The sequence below is a fragment of the Aethalodelphis obliquidens genome, unplaced genomic scaffold (genome assembly GCF_003676395.1).
Source record: "Aethalodelphis obliquidens isolate GAN/ISIS:26980383/991018 unplaced genomic scaffold, ASM367639v1 scaffold63, whole genome shotgun sequence".
In the NCBI taxonomy this organism is placed as follows: Eukaryota; Metazoa; Chordata; class Mammalia; order Artiodactyla; family Delphinidae; genus Aethalodelphis; species Aethalodelphis obliquidens.
The window spans coordinates 3556256-3572232 of NW_020838007.1; the positions used below are offsets into that span (position 1 = coordinate 3556256).

The 15977-nt window shown below is 40.8% G+C and overlaps 2 protein-coding genes across 11 annotated transcripts in view; one reads left to right on the plus strand and one right to left on the minus strand.

The window, feature by feature from the left end:
- Positions 1 to 15977, plus strand: part of SPIRE1 (spire type actin nucleation factor 1) — a 211915-nt gene that overhangs the window by 176083 nt on the left and 19855 nt on the right. For 2 of the 3 annotated variants that reach the window (XR_003429070.1, XM_027088518.1), the window contains exons 8-10: positions 124 to 253; positions 3384 to 3440; positions 9403 to 9575. Coding sequence is in view for 2 of the 3 variants with exons in the window: in XM_027088518.1 (XP_026944319.1) it covers positions 124 to 253; positions 3384 to 3440; positions 9403 to 9575 (360 nt within the window). In the remaining variant the exon portion in view is untranslated. The remainder of the gene's footprint in view (positions 1 to 123; positions 254 to 3383; positions 3441 to 9402; positions 9576 to 15977) is intronic. The other variant, XM_027088519.1, reaches the window with a different exon arrangement.
- Positions 3453 to 15977, minus strand: part of PRELID3A (PRELI domain containing 3A) — a 108709-nt gene continuing 96184 nt past the window's right edge. For 4 of the 8 annotated variants that reach the window (XM_027088527.1, XM_027088520.1, XM_027088521.1 and 1 more), the window contains one exon: positions 11871 to 12323. In XM_027088527.1, coding sequence (XP_026944328.1) covers positions 12071 to 12323 — 253 coding nt within the window. In that variant the 3' untranslated portion in view covers positions 11871 to 12070. Of the gene's footprint in view, positions 7889 to 11870; positions 12324 to 15977 lie in introns of those variants that run through there. The other 4 variants (XM_027088528.1, XM_027088538.1, XM_027088530.1 and 1 more) reach the window with 3 other exon arrangements.

Below are 15977 nucleotides of genomic sequence, written 5' to 3' on the forward strand. Positions count from 1 at the left end.
ATCAAGCAGTGTTGCAATCAGTAAAATATAATTTCATAATGTACTGTATGAGTGGACTTCAGTAAAAATTATATAAGGAAAACTACCCAAGCAAGTCTCTATAGCCATTATATTTTTTCTAAGGCCTCAGCCAGAAAACTGAAGCCTACTCCACCGCGGCCACGGAGCCTCCATGAAAGGATCCTGGAAGAAATCAAAGCAGAAAGAAAGCTGCGGCCCGTGTCACCAGAGGAAACCAGACGCGGCAGGTTAGGTGAGTCCGGGGCATCACTGGAAGACAGCACAGCAGCCCAGTGAGAGACTGCCGTCTGCAGGGCCCTCTCTCACTCACACACACACACACACACACCCTCACGCTGGAAGTCTATACTTGAGGTTCATGGAATAGGAAATTATTGCCCCGTGATGCTGAGTGTAGGAGAGCACCGCGCTGCCTAGTGGACAGAGCTCTGCCAACCTCTAGGCTGTGGTTTTAGGACAGTCTCTTCACCTCTGTGAGCATTGATTTCTTCGTCAGCAGAAGGGGGATAAAAAGTCCTCTACACCTTCATTATGACTTTCATTTAAGAATTAAATAGGATCATGGTCAAAATACTTTATAAATTGTAATACATATACATGGATAAGTTATTACGTTTTAGAAATATAAGTGATACATAGTTTTACTTCAGGTTTCTATTGTCTTAATTATGGTTTGAAGATATGGTATTATGTGATAAGAGACTCAATTATTACTGATATCACTTAACTTATTACTCACATTCCTTTATATTTATTATGTTTAATTTTTTTATAAGCACACATTGATTTTCATTTAGAGCAAAACCATATTATAAAATGTAAACATTTTTGTTGATGCAGCAGTCCTCCAATTTGTAAGATTAAAGATGCCCAAAGAATTCAGGGAAACAGTCTCGTGGTGCCTGAACAGGACAGGAGCCGACCCTGTGGCACTGTCTCCTGGTTCTCTCCTCCGACCTCTTCTGCCTCTTTCAAGCCCTGCTTAGTCGTCTGGTTTCTATCCCGGGCTCCCTCTCCCTGAGCAACCACATTCTCCTCCAGGGTTTGTTTCTGGTTTCCCCAGCTCCCGCCCTACAGCGCAGGTTTCTCTGAAAGTTTAGACCCACACGTGCAGCCGTCTGCTGAGCAGGGCCTCCTTGCCCCTCACGCACGACAAGCCCCGCAGCCAAGCGGTGACCTCGCCTGGTTTCTCCTCCAACTGTCTCCTCCTGGTTCCCCATCTCAGAGCCCAGGACAGATTGCTCAGCATCACCTCTGGCTCTTACCCAACAGCCAAGCCCTGTGGGTTTTACTTCTAGGTCTCTCTAGTCCTCCCTTCTCTGACCCAGGCTCTCCTCTTCTCCGTCTGGTCAGTCACATCCACTTCAGCGGCTCTCCCTGCCTCCCATGACTCTCAGTCACTGCGTGCTGATGTTCTTTTGTTTGACTTTTGGCCATTCTGTCACACTGTGGCCTCCGTGGCAGCAGGGCCCACGTCTGTCTTGTTGGTTGTTATGTCCTGGTCTCCACTGCAGGGACAGTGATGAAAAGTACTCCCAGAGGTGTTGAAATAATAGCACATACCTTCCATGTACAGAGCTTCAGAGTGAGGGCAGGCTGTGTGAATTTATCTCCGTCTGATTTTTATGGCAGCAAGTGTTTCCCTTTAAAATGATGTTTAAAACAAATCCATATGAGCATTTACATAATAATGAGCCAGAACATATACATGACATAAATGGAGAGTTCTTATTCTGGGAGTCCTTGCATGAGCCTAAGGATGGTCTGTGAGTCCCTTGAAATATAACAAGTTTGTATGTATTTCCTAAAGTGTATGTATGTGCATTTTCTGGAGAGGAGGTTCATAGCTTTGCTCAGATTCCTAAAGGGTCCACAGCCTCAAAGAATAAGAACCACTATGGAAAAATAAGGAAATGGTGTTATAGGACGGCTGCTTAAGACCGGATTTTTAAAAATTACTGTACCTTGAGAAGGAATAATGGGGTAATAGAAAAGATTTCAACAAAATTATAAGGCAAAACAAATATATTACCATGAGAAAAGTAAGCTTCATGATTTTCAGGAGAAAAGAGGAGGGATTATAAACTCCAGTGGAAGCACCAACAGGACAGAGAAAGGAACAAGACAGACGTAACGTGCTTGTATGATTTGGATGATATTTGACATACAGTTCCTTCATTTTTCCAAGTGTTTATTAAACAGCCGTGTCAGCTGTTGGAGTAGAGAGATGAGCAGTCAGAGTCCCTGCCCACAGGCACTGACAGAGGAAAGGCTCGGGGCAGCAGGTACATGTTCCCCCTGCAGCGCCGACAGCAGCCCGTCAGGGGCATGGGGGTGGCCGGGGCTGAGCGTTCAGGAGACCAGCAGTCCTTGTGGGTGGCAACGGGACACTGCACGTTGCATAGAAGGGGCATCACATGCCCTTGTCATATACATATTCTTCTGTTTCATTTTCAACAAGTTAGATGCTAACTAGCAGGAAATCTACTTTAGAATAATTAAATATCAATTTTCTCTATAGTATATCTTATTTTATTTTAACCTTATGAATTGGTGTTTCACAACAACCAGAATTGAGCTGTTATTGAAAGTGATTGTTCTATGAGAATCTTACTTTTAAAATTGATCTTGCATCTTAATTGGAACGTAAGAGATTTGGGCTCTTCTTTCTGCAGACCTACATTGGTTCTTACTATAAAGTTTCCCTTGGGGAGTTTGGGTAAAGTTGGCAGAATTATCTTGAAGAAAAGTTCCCTAAATAGCTTTAAAACCTTACCCCTCCATGTAATTGCAAGTAGAAACCCACTGTAGAAATTGGGGAAATGTTTAAAGAAGAACTGTTACCCGTAGTTTCACCAGCAGAGGCATGCGCTGTGATGGAGCTTGTGCGTCATGAGGTGGAGACAAGAGCTGTGTGCACAGTGTCTGATGTCCCCATGTAATGTTATGTGGGGCAGGAACATCTTCCCAGGTCGTTAAATATGCCCCACAGCATTATTTATAAGGACGTGATTACTAACACATGGCTAAGTTGTCTTTTACTCGCCTATTTCCCTATTGTTTTACAGGCTAGCTCCATTTTTTTCCTGTTAAGTCTGAAATTAGTATTCTTTTGCATCAGTCTTTGTTCATATCTTATCATTTTCTTTTTCCCAACACCTTTTCTAACACCTCATACTATGAGATTTGGGGTTGTAAATTGTTCCTTTAAAAACATCTGCCAAAAGCATATGGAGAGATACTTTCATTCTGTTAAATTTGGGTGTTAGAACTGTATGCGGGCTGCCTCGGAAACATGAGCTGGGGGGACATTGTGCCTGACAAGCCTGTGGACCTGCGGTTCTCTCCTCTTCTGACCACAGAGCCACCTGTCCTCCCTGACCTGGGGCATAGGATGGATGGGGCTACAGTGGAAATAGGTAATTCTCATTCTTATGAATACCCAAATTCATCAAACTTTGGTAATAACCTTTTTAAATCAGCTTTATTGAGATATAATTTACCTGCCATAAAATTCACCCATTTAAAATATACAATTCAGTGTTTTTTAGTATATGTAATAAAATTTTTAAAACAAATGATTTCAACAGGAAAGAAATAAGTTTATTCATAGGAGATTGTATTTATTTAACTTCTACTATGTGCTAAGCACTATTCTGAGCACCTTTTTTTGTATGGAATCATTTAATTTTTATAACAATCCCATGAAATAGGTACTATTATTCCCATTTTACAGATGAAGTAACTGAAGCACAGAGAGGTTAAGTAACTTGCCCGGAATCACACTGCTAGTAAGTGGCAGAGCTGAGGTTCAAACTCAGGCTCTCTGGCTCCTGAGGCCTTGCTTCAACTGCCAGGTTACACTGCCTACAATAGAGAATTAGTGATACTTTGTGATGCTGGTAGTACCTGAATGAGATTTTTGATAAGATGTTTCACCTGTATGCAGAGAGCCACATTTTCATCCTGAAATTAATTATTTAAGAATACATTTGTTGTTAAATTTTAAAGATTTTGTATGTTCCATAAAATCATGTTTTAAAACATGGCTAGTTTTTTCTTTTGAACTCTTTTATATTTTAAAGTCCTGTACTATGATTCTAAAATGTTTGTATCTTTAACATGCTTTCATTTTTAACATGTTCTTTAAAAGTTATTTGTTTTCTTTTATTGTTACTCCATTTCAAGTCTTAGTAATATAATTAAAACTAAGACTCATGGTTTTATTGTATTTCAGATTGTTATTTACTGCCTTCTGCCTTAAAGCGTGAAATGTGCCACCACAGGTCTTGAACCCTCCTCCCTTTTTCATCTTCCCTGTATATCCTAACAGCTGAATTATTTTCTTTTTATTGTTTGTTTTCTTTTTTCAGCAATGCGGCCACTTAGCATGTCTTACAGTTTTGACTTGTCAGGTAAAAAAAAAAGCACTTTCACACCTGACGTGGGTTTTGTGGTCTCTGTGAAATACATTTCATTCATCTGCTTGTTCAAACACGTCAAAAAAGAAAATTGAAAGGCTTCTTCTAAGCTGTGGTCAAATAAAACATTCTGTTTCTTTGAAAATAGTATACTTTAAAAAAATTAAAACTGTAATAAATCTGTTGCCTTGCAAGAGCCTGTGGAAGAACCGTGACACTTGTGGTCATGGAACACAGTGCCCACCCCACCCCCAATCTCATAAAGCAGCGGTCAGAGTCTAACAGAACTCTGCCTTCAGAGCATAGAAAACACTTTCAAGAAACAAAGTTTTGACACTTCTTACTCTCTAAAGCACTCAGTTATTCAGGTAGCTGAACTCAGAACTGTCAGCTGCTTCAGAGGACGACTGCTCCTCAGTTGAGGGCCAAGAGCTATCTGCGTACCCAGTGCTCCTGTGCGTAGGGCCTTGTCACGCTGGTTCTTTGTGCTGATTAAGAGTCTAAAAACACATGAGCGTTGTAATGGCTTTGGTTGTAAAATATAATCATATGTCCCGGGTTTGTAGGACACGTTTAGAGCCCTTCTGTTAAATAGACAGGGACTAATAGTGAAACAAGTAGCTATTAATGATTAAATTTGACCTGTAAAATCAGCCCCCCTTTTAAATTGAATTTTTAAATTATATATGAGCAAATTTGCAAAGCCAGCTTAGTCCCAATAAAATGTTTTGCACGTTAGAATTTTAGACTTTGGAAGCTGCTGTTTTGAATGCAAAATGAGATAAGATATTGGCACTAGTATTTCCTTCCAGAATTTTCTTTTACATGCCATGGAACTGTTGGCATATCTTACATACAAATTCATATTTAAAGAGCCAGAGAGTTCTAATATCATGTTCTGTCTGTGAATATTTACTGAGTGTCTTCCAACTGCTAAAATAGTTCCCAACTGCTTTTTGAATTTCTATGTATATTTGTAGTTCTCTTAGGCATGACTAATATTTGCACTTTCAAGAAACTCAGATAAATATGTTATAGTCTTCACTTACTACTTCTGACTGACCACTGAGGAGCTTTTTCTATTTTCTTTATCCATTTGACAATTTTTATTTTATCAACGATTTGCAGAGTAACTTTGTAAAAAAAAAAAAAAGCTTGGTCTGGAAAATAAACTCAGAAATGTTTGAGAACATGTGTGTTACTGCTAATCTCCAAAAGTTGGCAACACATACTAAGATCCATCTCTTCTAAATATCTACTAAAGATATTCCTCCCTGGTGGGCTCTCTGGGAGTGGCCGCTGCCTAAGCACACTGGCTGCTGTCTCCCGTGAAGTAGGCACAGGTGGCTGACCTGGATGGCGTGCATGCCCACACACATGTATGTAGGTGTGTTCGTGTCTTATAGGTTATATGATGGGTTCTTGTGTTGGGAAGAAAGCTCTTGGTGCTGAGCTTCTCGAAGTAAAGGAGCAACAAAAATTTTTGATTTGCTTTCACTGCTTATCATTTGCCATAATTTATTTTGTACCTTAGTGTACTTTGCAATTTCCACACACTTCATTCTCGATTTCTTGTGTTTTCATTGTGTCATTTTGACTAACCAATTTAAATGTCCCAAATTATAAATGGAAAAGACTGATCTATTCTTCTAACCTAAATGCAAAGATCGGGATGCATTTCTTGTCTAAGTTGGGAAATTAGCTAACTAAGGAGTAAATATTTAAACGTGTAGTGTAGGTAATGCACGTAAGTGTAGAATAGGACACATTGAAGTATGTTCTGCTGCTCAGGTATGTTTTAGAAATACTAATTCTTAGTGGAAAATGTTAATCCAGTCAACATTAATTAAGGTAAGTATAATTTATTTTTCTGATGCAAATATTAAATATACAATCTTTATTTCAGCCATATTTCCTCCAACTAAATAAGGCAGCAGCCTGGGTGTATCTAACAGACATAATTATTACACTGTGTAATAATAGAAGTTATTACATAAGGTATTTAATATCATGGTTGTGTGTTTTAGATTCTGAACCTGAGGCATGTGACTTCTAAAGCTCTGTGTAGCATCTTAAATAGTTTGTTTACTTATAAATATCACCAGAAATTCTGTCTTATATAGAAGAAGTCTAAAGTCTTATCCAAGGGTTTGGTTTTCTCATCAGATACACTGAAGTGATAATGAGGATTCATTCATTTGAACAGAAAAGTATAAGTAATCAAACTACTTAAAAATATCTCTTAAAAGTGTGTTCAACTGGGGCTTTTACAAATATGCAGTATTAGATAAAATCACACACAATATTTAGTCTTACATATGGAGATCATCCTGAAGCCTGACTGGGACATAACATATTCTTCTATTAATTCCATTTATCCGAAAGCTTTGAATTGAATACTAGGTGTTTATTTCAGTAGTTTGAGTCAGTGAGCTCAAGTACAGTTACCAACCTCAGCAAAGTCTTCAGGCAATTAGAGAGCTATTGGGTAATTTCTCAGATCCCTTGCATTGAGAATGAAGTTAGCTCATGGCAGCCACTGTCACTTAACAGTGTTCCCTAAACTTCAGTGCAGATCTCACCCTCATGATTTTACCAGACTTAAGTGCCACCAGTACTGTTCAAACTTTTTAAATCTACCATAAATGACTTTTAAACTTTTCTTAAGCAAAAACATCCATAAAATCATGTATCTGATATAGTAATTATATTTTTTCTGAAACATTAAATATATAACCATTAAAACTGTGTTAATGTTCCTCCACACACCACTGGTGACTTCACCCTTAAGGAAACTCTGGCTTGGACCTGTGAGACCCGCCTGGAGAAGCTCACTGTGTCTCCAGGCAGAGCCTCAGTTGGGTGTGGATAGTTGGACCAGTGGGAGATATGTGTGCTTTTTCTTGGAAGACTGGCTGCCGCTACTGCATGAACCTCTGGAGGAAGTGTGTAAAAAGTGTGTGCTATAGAATACGATTTTTCAAAAGATACTTCAAGACCATATTTAAACATTACCTTTTTTCTTGAATAGGAATTAATCAATTAGCCCAATCATTTCCTCCTTTGCTCTCTGGAAGACTTTTAAATTACGCTTGTAAGTGTGGCAGCCTACTGCTTTCTACACCTTATGAAAGGTTTATTTAAAGATTTTAACCTTTGTAATTTTGTAAAAACTTGCTGCTTTTGCCCTTTTGTCCCTTCAGCACACCCCATCCCCCAATCATATATTTGTTCTAGCTGCTTAATACCTGGAGAGGTAGTAACAAAATTAACTCATGTGTTGTCAACACATTTGTTGTCAAGTTTTCTGTTAAACATTTTATGTAAAATGATAAATGATTTATGACAAGTCTGTCTTCTTCCTTTTTTCCTTTCCTCATTCCTTTCTTGCTCACTCAAACCCTTGTAGTTCACAAGGGCAGTTCTAGTTCTGGCCTTCTTGATATCTAAAAATATGCAGAAATTGTGAATATTAAGTTAGATATACATCATTTATAATAAATAACTCACATAATTCTTTTAAATAATGTCAAGGAAAGCTGTACTAGAACATACTTACATTCTGAATGTTATCTGGAAATCCACCTCTTCCACTTCAAGCATAAAACTATTACATGTTGGGGGGAGCTACTATAAATAGAACATTCTTGTATTTTATAGTTACTTCAGGTACAACGCTTCCCCCCACCCCCACAAACAAGCGTTAATCCTGATTTTTCAGTGCCCAGCATACCCTTTACCCCCAACCATGGGAGTTTCACAGACTGCTCCATGGGCAAAAACCAGGTTATGGGCTGGTCTGTGAGTTAAATCATGCAGGGACTGCTTTTTCTCACTTTTAAATACTCTAATTTAGTAGTTAGTTATTAAAATTATTAGTTATTGAAATACTGAAGAAAATTAGTTCCACTTGCATTGGAAGATTACAGGCTCCACTACAAAAAAAGGTGGCCTTTTAGAATCAGTACCGACAAGGATTCCAGTGTCAGCTGTGCCGCGCTGGCTGTGTGACTGGCTGAATCATCCTTAGCCTTGGTTCACTCACTTACAAATGGAGATAAAAGTCAGTGTTAATAATTGCTAACATTTACTGTGCACTGCCTTTATTACACACTAAAGTATTTTATATGCAGTTGTTAACTTATTTAATCCTCACAACAAGCCCATTTCTGTTGTTAGCCCCATTTTACAGTTGAGGAATGAAAGTTTAAGTAACTTGCTCAAGGTCAAACAACTAGAGCTAGACTTCGAATCCAGACCATCTGCATCTTAACTATACTGTATACTCTAAAGTTTACCTGTTGTGCTACATACTCTTATTTTGTACTCTGTTCACTGTACTCCATACTGTATGCTCTGTGTTCTGTAGTCTATACTCTGTACTCCATGCTCTGTGCTCTGTGCTGCCACATTTCTTTCACTGCCTTCCCATCCAGATTTGAACTTTGTATAATCAAAATCAGCTTTATCAGAGGAAATGTATCTCAGAGTCTTTGTGTTCATGTTTATATGCATATAGATTATTAGCTGTTTTTACTTTAAAATCAAACCACTTTCAGATCTTACAGCCATATGTGCATGCCATCACTCTGATCTGTAGATCACTAGCTCTTTAGAGGCTAAAAGGAAAGTTAGCCTCTCTGGGCCTCTGGAAAATAGAGAAGTTTGAGTCAGTTATCTGTAGTATTTCTTCTAGCTCTAAATTTTTATCTACAAATGTGAATATATAATTTTTCATTTAAAGGTTTCCTTTATTTGAATCTGACAGTTAATGTCAACGCAAGTGTTGTATATGCATAGGTGTTACTGTGTCTAGCCTCTGTGTTGTATTTGCATGACGTAGAAATGCCGTATCACCTCGGGTGTGATTCCAAGTGCAGGTACTTGGAACAGTGTGTTTGGTTCACTGACTACCTTTCTGTGCTCAAGAAAAGGTAAGCTTTCACCTTTGTTTTACCAGAGGTAGCTACCCCTGAATCTCCAAAGAATGTCCTGGAATCATCGATGGTGAATGGAGGTTTAACGTCACAATCAAAAGAAAATGGGGCAAGTGCCGTACAGCAGGTGCCTGTGCAGCGGAAGAAACTCCTCAAAGCCCCAACTCTGGCCGAGCTGGACAGCTCTGACTCGGAGGTGAGTCCCCACGGCCCCCCATGTCCCGATTCGGGGTCAGGAAGTGAGCGCCCTCCGACCGGTCCTCGTGTTGCTCCAGCTGTTACTTAATCTCTTCCCATTTTTCAGTCAATTAAAGTTAGGTTTAAAATTCATTCATTTAGCAGGAAATGAAACAGTGGATTACTTAGTGTTATTTAATAAAGGCCAATATAGTGGCTGTAGTTTATAGAATAACTTGTGACATACATACGTAGTCTTAGATTACAGTGGGGTTAAAATAAGTCAGTAATTTTCAAACCTATATTTTCTTAAATATGTTTCCCTTTGTTTTGGGGAAGGAAAAAGAAAAACATCTTCATAGATTCTTCCCTCTCTAGAACGAACACACACACACACACACACACCCCCATACTGAAGCTTCTTCTTTATGTAATAGTAACACCAAAAGACAAGTCCTCCAACACTGTGCCCATGCCCTGCGGATCCTTCCTGTTCCTGACGTGGGTGCTCCCAGATCTCTGCAGGCCTCTGTCCGCAGTGTCACTATTGTATGTCTCCACTACCTGACCCTCAAAGTCAGCTTATATAAAATGAAATGATTTCCCCGCCCCCTGCCAAACCACGCCACACACAGCAGGCTTCTAGTCTCCTGTCTGCTGTCTCGGTTGCTGGCTCCATTCTCTCCTCATTCATCCAAGTTAGAACTTGAGGGGTTATTCTCTCATAACGCCCTCACCGGTCTCCACACCTTATCCAGCAATATCAGTAATAACAATTTTGCCACTAAATGTTTTTCAAACTTCAAGAATAGTAAAGAAGTATTCTTATTACTGCCCAATTCAGTGCATGCGCTGTCTCATCAGTCATATCTTATCTTCCTTCTTCCTAGCTTCCCTGATTCCATCTTGCAAATACCACTAGGGTCTTTGTCTTTGAAACCTTTTGAAGGCTTCCTGCCACTTACAGGACTAAGCTCCTGTCCCTGAAGAAGCTGCGTCAGAGCCTGCGCCATCTGGTGCCTGCAACATCACTCTGCCTCAGTTTACCCTTCAGCCCCACTGGGTCCCTTGTTCTTTCCTGCTCACTCCCTGTTGCTCCGCTCTGTGCATCTGCGTGCAGCCTACACCCAGCTCCTCTCCGATTCCATAATAACCCTCTGATCCGTCTGTTGTGTTAGAGCACTTGACCCTTTGTAATATAATTATCCATTTTTTTCTCTCTCTCACCAAGTGCAAGCTCCCAGGAGGGAAGGTGCGGAATTCACCTTATATTCCCAGGTCCTGATCCCCAGCAGACACTCACATATTTAAAGAAATTCATGCTAACCTGTGAGAACAACAGTTTAAATGAAAAGAAGATCTAGTGGTTAGCCACTAGAACTGTGATAATTGAAATGCAAATTATATTAAATAAATTTAAAACTCAGTTCATTGAGTTCTCACGTGTGGCTGGAGGTGACCAAGCTGGACGGTGCTGACACCAGTGCCGCCCTTGCAGAGTCTGCTGGGAGCACCTGTGTCTGGTGCAGCGAGCACGCCATCCCGTGTCCAGGACCCCCTTCCTGTCCTTTCTTCGTCCTTCACTGCCCTGAGCTAGAATGCCCAGGCCATGAGGAGGGCAGTGGGCGGCCTCTGCAGTTGTCTTAGTTTTCCTCTTTGTGAAAATATTGTGCTGATGCCCTAAATCCAAATCTTGAGATGATTTGCTAGACACAATTCTCTTAATCAGAGCGAGGCTGCGTTTGCGTGCCTGCCCATTAGTTAGAAAGGGAGTGTGAAATACAGTGCTGAGACGTGTTGAGCCTGGTCTTTGGCTGCTGGTCCAGGCCTGGGCAGTCATGGCTCCCATGATTGGGAGTAAGGTGGGGATCTCTGATTTCTGGAACAGAGGGAATGGTCCTGGGCCAGGAGTGGAGCAAGCACGCCCCTCTGTCCTCTTCCCTTACAGCTGATGCTCTAAAGTACTAAGGAGGGGCAGGGCAAAGATGCTGAATGTGAGAATGCCTTACATTCCTTTTTTTTTTTGAACTTCTGAATATAGATTTTTTTTGCGGTACGCGAGCCTCTCACTGCTGTGGCCTCTCCTGTTGCAGAGCACAGGCTCCGGACGCACAGGCTCAGCGGCCATGGCTCACGGGCCCAGCCACTCCGTGGCATGTGGGATCTTCCCAGACCGGGGCACGAACCTGCGTCCCCTGCATCGGCAGGCAGACTCTGAACCACTGTGCCACCAGAGAAGCCCTGAATATAGAATTTTTAAACTTCTAAATATGTTCAAACTTTAAAATTTAGAAAACACAGATGAGCAGAAGCCTTTAATTTTAAACAGCTATATTTCAAACTTGGCCTTTGTGAATAATCAGTTTCAGTAGAGGTTTTTTGTTTTGTTTTGTTTTTTGGTGCCCTCTCTGAGGCTCCGTAGGGTTTCTTTTGATGAAACTCAGCTTTAATTTAATTGTGGTAGATTAGGTGTGTTCATCCTAAAAAGCTTTCTTAACATTAGCCTCTTTAAGATTATCTACCGACTGGTTGAAGCCAACTCAGAAAAATGTCTCTTGTAAAAGCCTGACAATTATCTGATGTTTCTATAGACATGAATGAAGCACCTTGAAACTCAAGCCGGGTTTCCTTACAGTGTGAGTTAGTGAGGAACATGCCGTGGGCTCTGGCTCTGCTTTGTGGACAGGACACGAAGACAGGTCCCTTTGTGTCAGCCTCCACCGTGTCCTCCATCTGAGGTCTCCTGCAGCTCCAGAATGTGGCAGTCCTGCCCATAAATATGAAAGCGGAAAAGAGGCTGAGGAGTCCTGCCTTCTCTAAGTTGATGGATGGGTGTTCTTTTCCCCACCTTAACGGATTCCTGATGTCAGGGAATTCCTAAGCCAAGATTGATTTATCTCTGGTCCTATTTGCTCACTTATGAAAATGGCCACAGATACTAAGACAGATCTATCCCACATCACATTGCACAGTGTCTTCATTCACATTTTATAATAATGTTTTTTCACACTTTTTTCTTTAACTCTTCTCCTATTTTTCCTTTTCGCCAACTTCTTTTTTTTCCAATGCCTCTCCATTTTTTCCATTTAAATATTTACCAAATGCCTTCAGTAAGCAGTAAAGGGACAGCAGTGCGATAGGCTTTGTCCCCTTGCTTATAATCCAAATGGGAAATAAGAAGCATACACTGAGTCATTACACGTGTTTGGTGAGTGCTCGCGGCCTGCCAGGCACCTTTTGAGCCACCTGTGTGTGATGCCACCAGGGGGCCAGGGGCTGGAGAAGCCTCAGGGAGAGGGAGGACCTGGGCTGAGGAGTCAGGCGAGGAGAGCAGTGGGCAGAGGGCTTCTGCTGTTTGTGGCACGTGCCAGGCCAGGTCACAGCCGGTCTCCTGTTTCTCCCCTACTGGCCTGGACTTCCCCTGGGGGCGGAGGAGTGGACTGACCCTGCCTCTCTGACTTGCCTAAAGCATTCCTGGTGGAGGTTGCACAGGAACAAAGACTAATACTCAGGCCTGTAGTGGGAGGACAGTGGGGGCCAAATAAAGAAGAAGCTCAGAAAAGGCTGGTCTTACTCTTTTCTTCCATCCCCTCAATTTTATTACCACTTGCCCATTTTTCCTCCTTCCCTCCCATTTACTGAGTGGCTTCCAAAATTTTTTTTTAAGGACCAAAACTTTTCCTTCACATCAAAGCTGTAGAAGTACAAGGTGGGTCAGCTAGAAATGGAGGCGGGCCTAGGCCCTGCTCTCCACTCCCTACCCCGCCACCTCCCCATCTTCATGCCTTTTCCATTCTCAGAGGAAGTGTCCCCTAGGAAGTCCCAGCACGCCTGACACTGAGCTCGTCCCTCTGTGGACGGGGCACCGTACTCACTCCTGGAGGAAGTGCTTCTGTGCACGATCACACGTCTCCTGCTGGCCTTGCAGTCTCTCCACCGGAGGTTTTTCCCTCAGGTTTAAGAAATACCTTCCAGGGGAATTCTCTGGTGGTCCAGTGGTTAGGACTGCAGGCTCTCACTGCTGAGGGCCTGGGTTCAATCCCTGGTTGGGGAACTAAGATCCTACAAGGCATGCAGCACGGCCAAAAACAAAAATAAAAACAGACCAAAAAAACCCTTCCAGCCACCAGAATACCGACTGTATGGTGAACTCGTTCGTACATGATCTCATTTAATTTTCTCTTCCACAGAGACTTCATACTAAGAGGTAACTGCCACCATTCCAGGGTAGCAGCTCTGCTCACCTCTGCAGACATATTTCATTTGACTGCATTGTGCACCAGAAAGTTCCTGTTGCCCCTTGCTGTCTTTGAGGTTAACTTAAAGTTGGGCCCAGATTATCACAAAGAGCAGGTTCCTGTCTAAATATTCCCCATTGAGTAGTGAATTTCCCTGTAAAGAGTCAATATATTATTACAAGTCAGATATTCTTATGAAATGGATATTAATGGATTATTTACTTTATCAACATAAACTCAGCTGCTTTATGTAGAAAGAAAAACTCCTTAATCCTGTTCAGAGCCATGAGAGATGACTTGCCCTCAGTCTTCTTAATGCTGTGCGTCCTTTGTTCCTTCAAGGAAATGCATTTTCTTCCTTTCTGTCAAGTGAGACCTCCAGTTGCAGAACCAGTAAAGGGATTTTTTTTTTCTCTTAGATTTACCCAGCAGCTTTGTGCATTTAAATTATAATAGTTAAGTAATCAGCATTAACTACAAGCTTGAATTGATGTCCTTAAAAGTTTCTAGTTGTGAAACTGGGCTATTGGTAGTGACCCAGAGACTTTATACCCTGCTTGAGGCCGTAGGAATAGGTTATCTAATCTGCCATTTTGCCAGAACTGGAACTAACCCATGCTTTTTACTTAACAAAATATTATGAGCATTTTCCCATCTGATTAATCCTTTTTCAACATGATGCCAAATATCTGTGTGGTATTCTATCATAATAATTTGCCATATTATATTTAACCAGTCCCCTGTTTTTGAACATTTAAGCTGTTACCAGTTTTCTGTTATTATAAATAACAATAATATTGTTAACATCCTTATGATACATTTTTGCTTTGAATTATTTTTCAGGATATTTCTCGAAGAATGTTTGCTAGGTGAAAGAATGTACATATTTATAGCTTTTGATACATATTGCCAAGGTCCTTAAAGAAAGCTCTAATATCTGCTTTTTATTGAGCCAACTCTATGTTATACTTTAGGTATTATAAATTGATCAGACCCTAGAAGTAGCTACGATCACACAGAAAGGTGTTGTCTTTGAACTGAGATTGTTAAAGAGTAAATTATAGAGACGGATTTGAAACCCAAGTCTAACTCCAAAATCTTCATATCTCATAAACTTTGTAGTATTTCAACTAGTAGTATATGAGAATGCTTGAATTTAAAATAACTTAAACTGGAAAGGGGCTTAGAAATCTTGTTCAACGTCATTACTTTTCAGTGAGAAAACTGAGCCTCTAGTAGAGATAGAGACCAACTTTAGAAAGTCAGACAACTTTTCAGTAGCAGAATCCCTGCTAAACCAGACCTCCCAACACCAGATCTTTTTCCATCATTTTTTTCTCTCTTCCTAAAACTCTAAACCTCAGTGTTTCTTGCTTATCTTTAATAACCTCTGCTGGCCTGTCCCAGGTAACGTTTTAAAAGTCAAGATAAGCTTTGATTGGAGCTATATCAAAGCTTTCAGTAGGAAAACTAAGCAAAGGAGCTGTATCTATGCCTTCACTGGGATTCTTTTCAGGAAGAAGGAGATTTACCTTCCTGTTAAGTGAGTTAGGTGTCAGGCTGGCATCTGAGACGATTCTGGCAGCCTTCAGTGACAGTGCCACCCCGGGAGCAAAGCTGCGGGACTTCTGACAGTGACCTCATTGCATCCAGGACCTGATTAAGAGTCACTGGTCAGGACATAGAACTAGAAAAGGCCTAACTTAGTGTCAAGAACTAGAAAAGGCCTAACTTAGTGTCAAGAACTAGAAAAGGCCTAACTTAGTGTCAGAGACTAGTAACTTGGATCAGACAATACGCAGACAATAAGCAAATTTCAGAAACCAGACCAGGCTGTAGAAAAGACTAATGTTAAGAGATGTCAGAGACCCATTGAAACACCTCAGCCAGGCAGAAAGTGTTTAGTCAACGGGAGTGGACATGACAGGGACACCACACGCTCCCCGGTTCCTTTCTGGGTGTCTCCGTGACTCCTCTGGGGCAGGAACTAATCCTGGTGAAGATTAGTTTTCTTTCTTTCTTCCTTTCTTTCTTTCTATGAAGTAAATACTTTATATATATAGTTGATGTATAATTTTATATGTTACAGGTGTAAAATACAGTAATTGACAATTTTTAAAGGTTATCCTCCATTTATACTCATTAAAAAATATTGGCTATATTCCCCGTGTTGTACAATATAT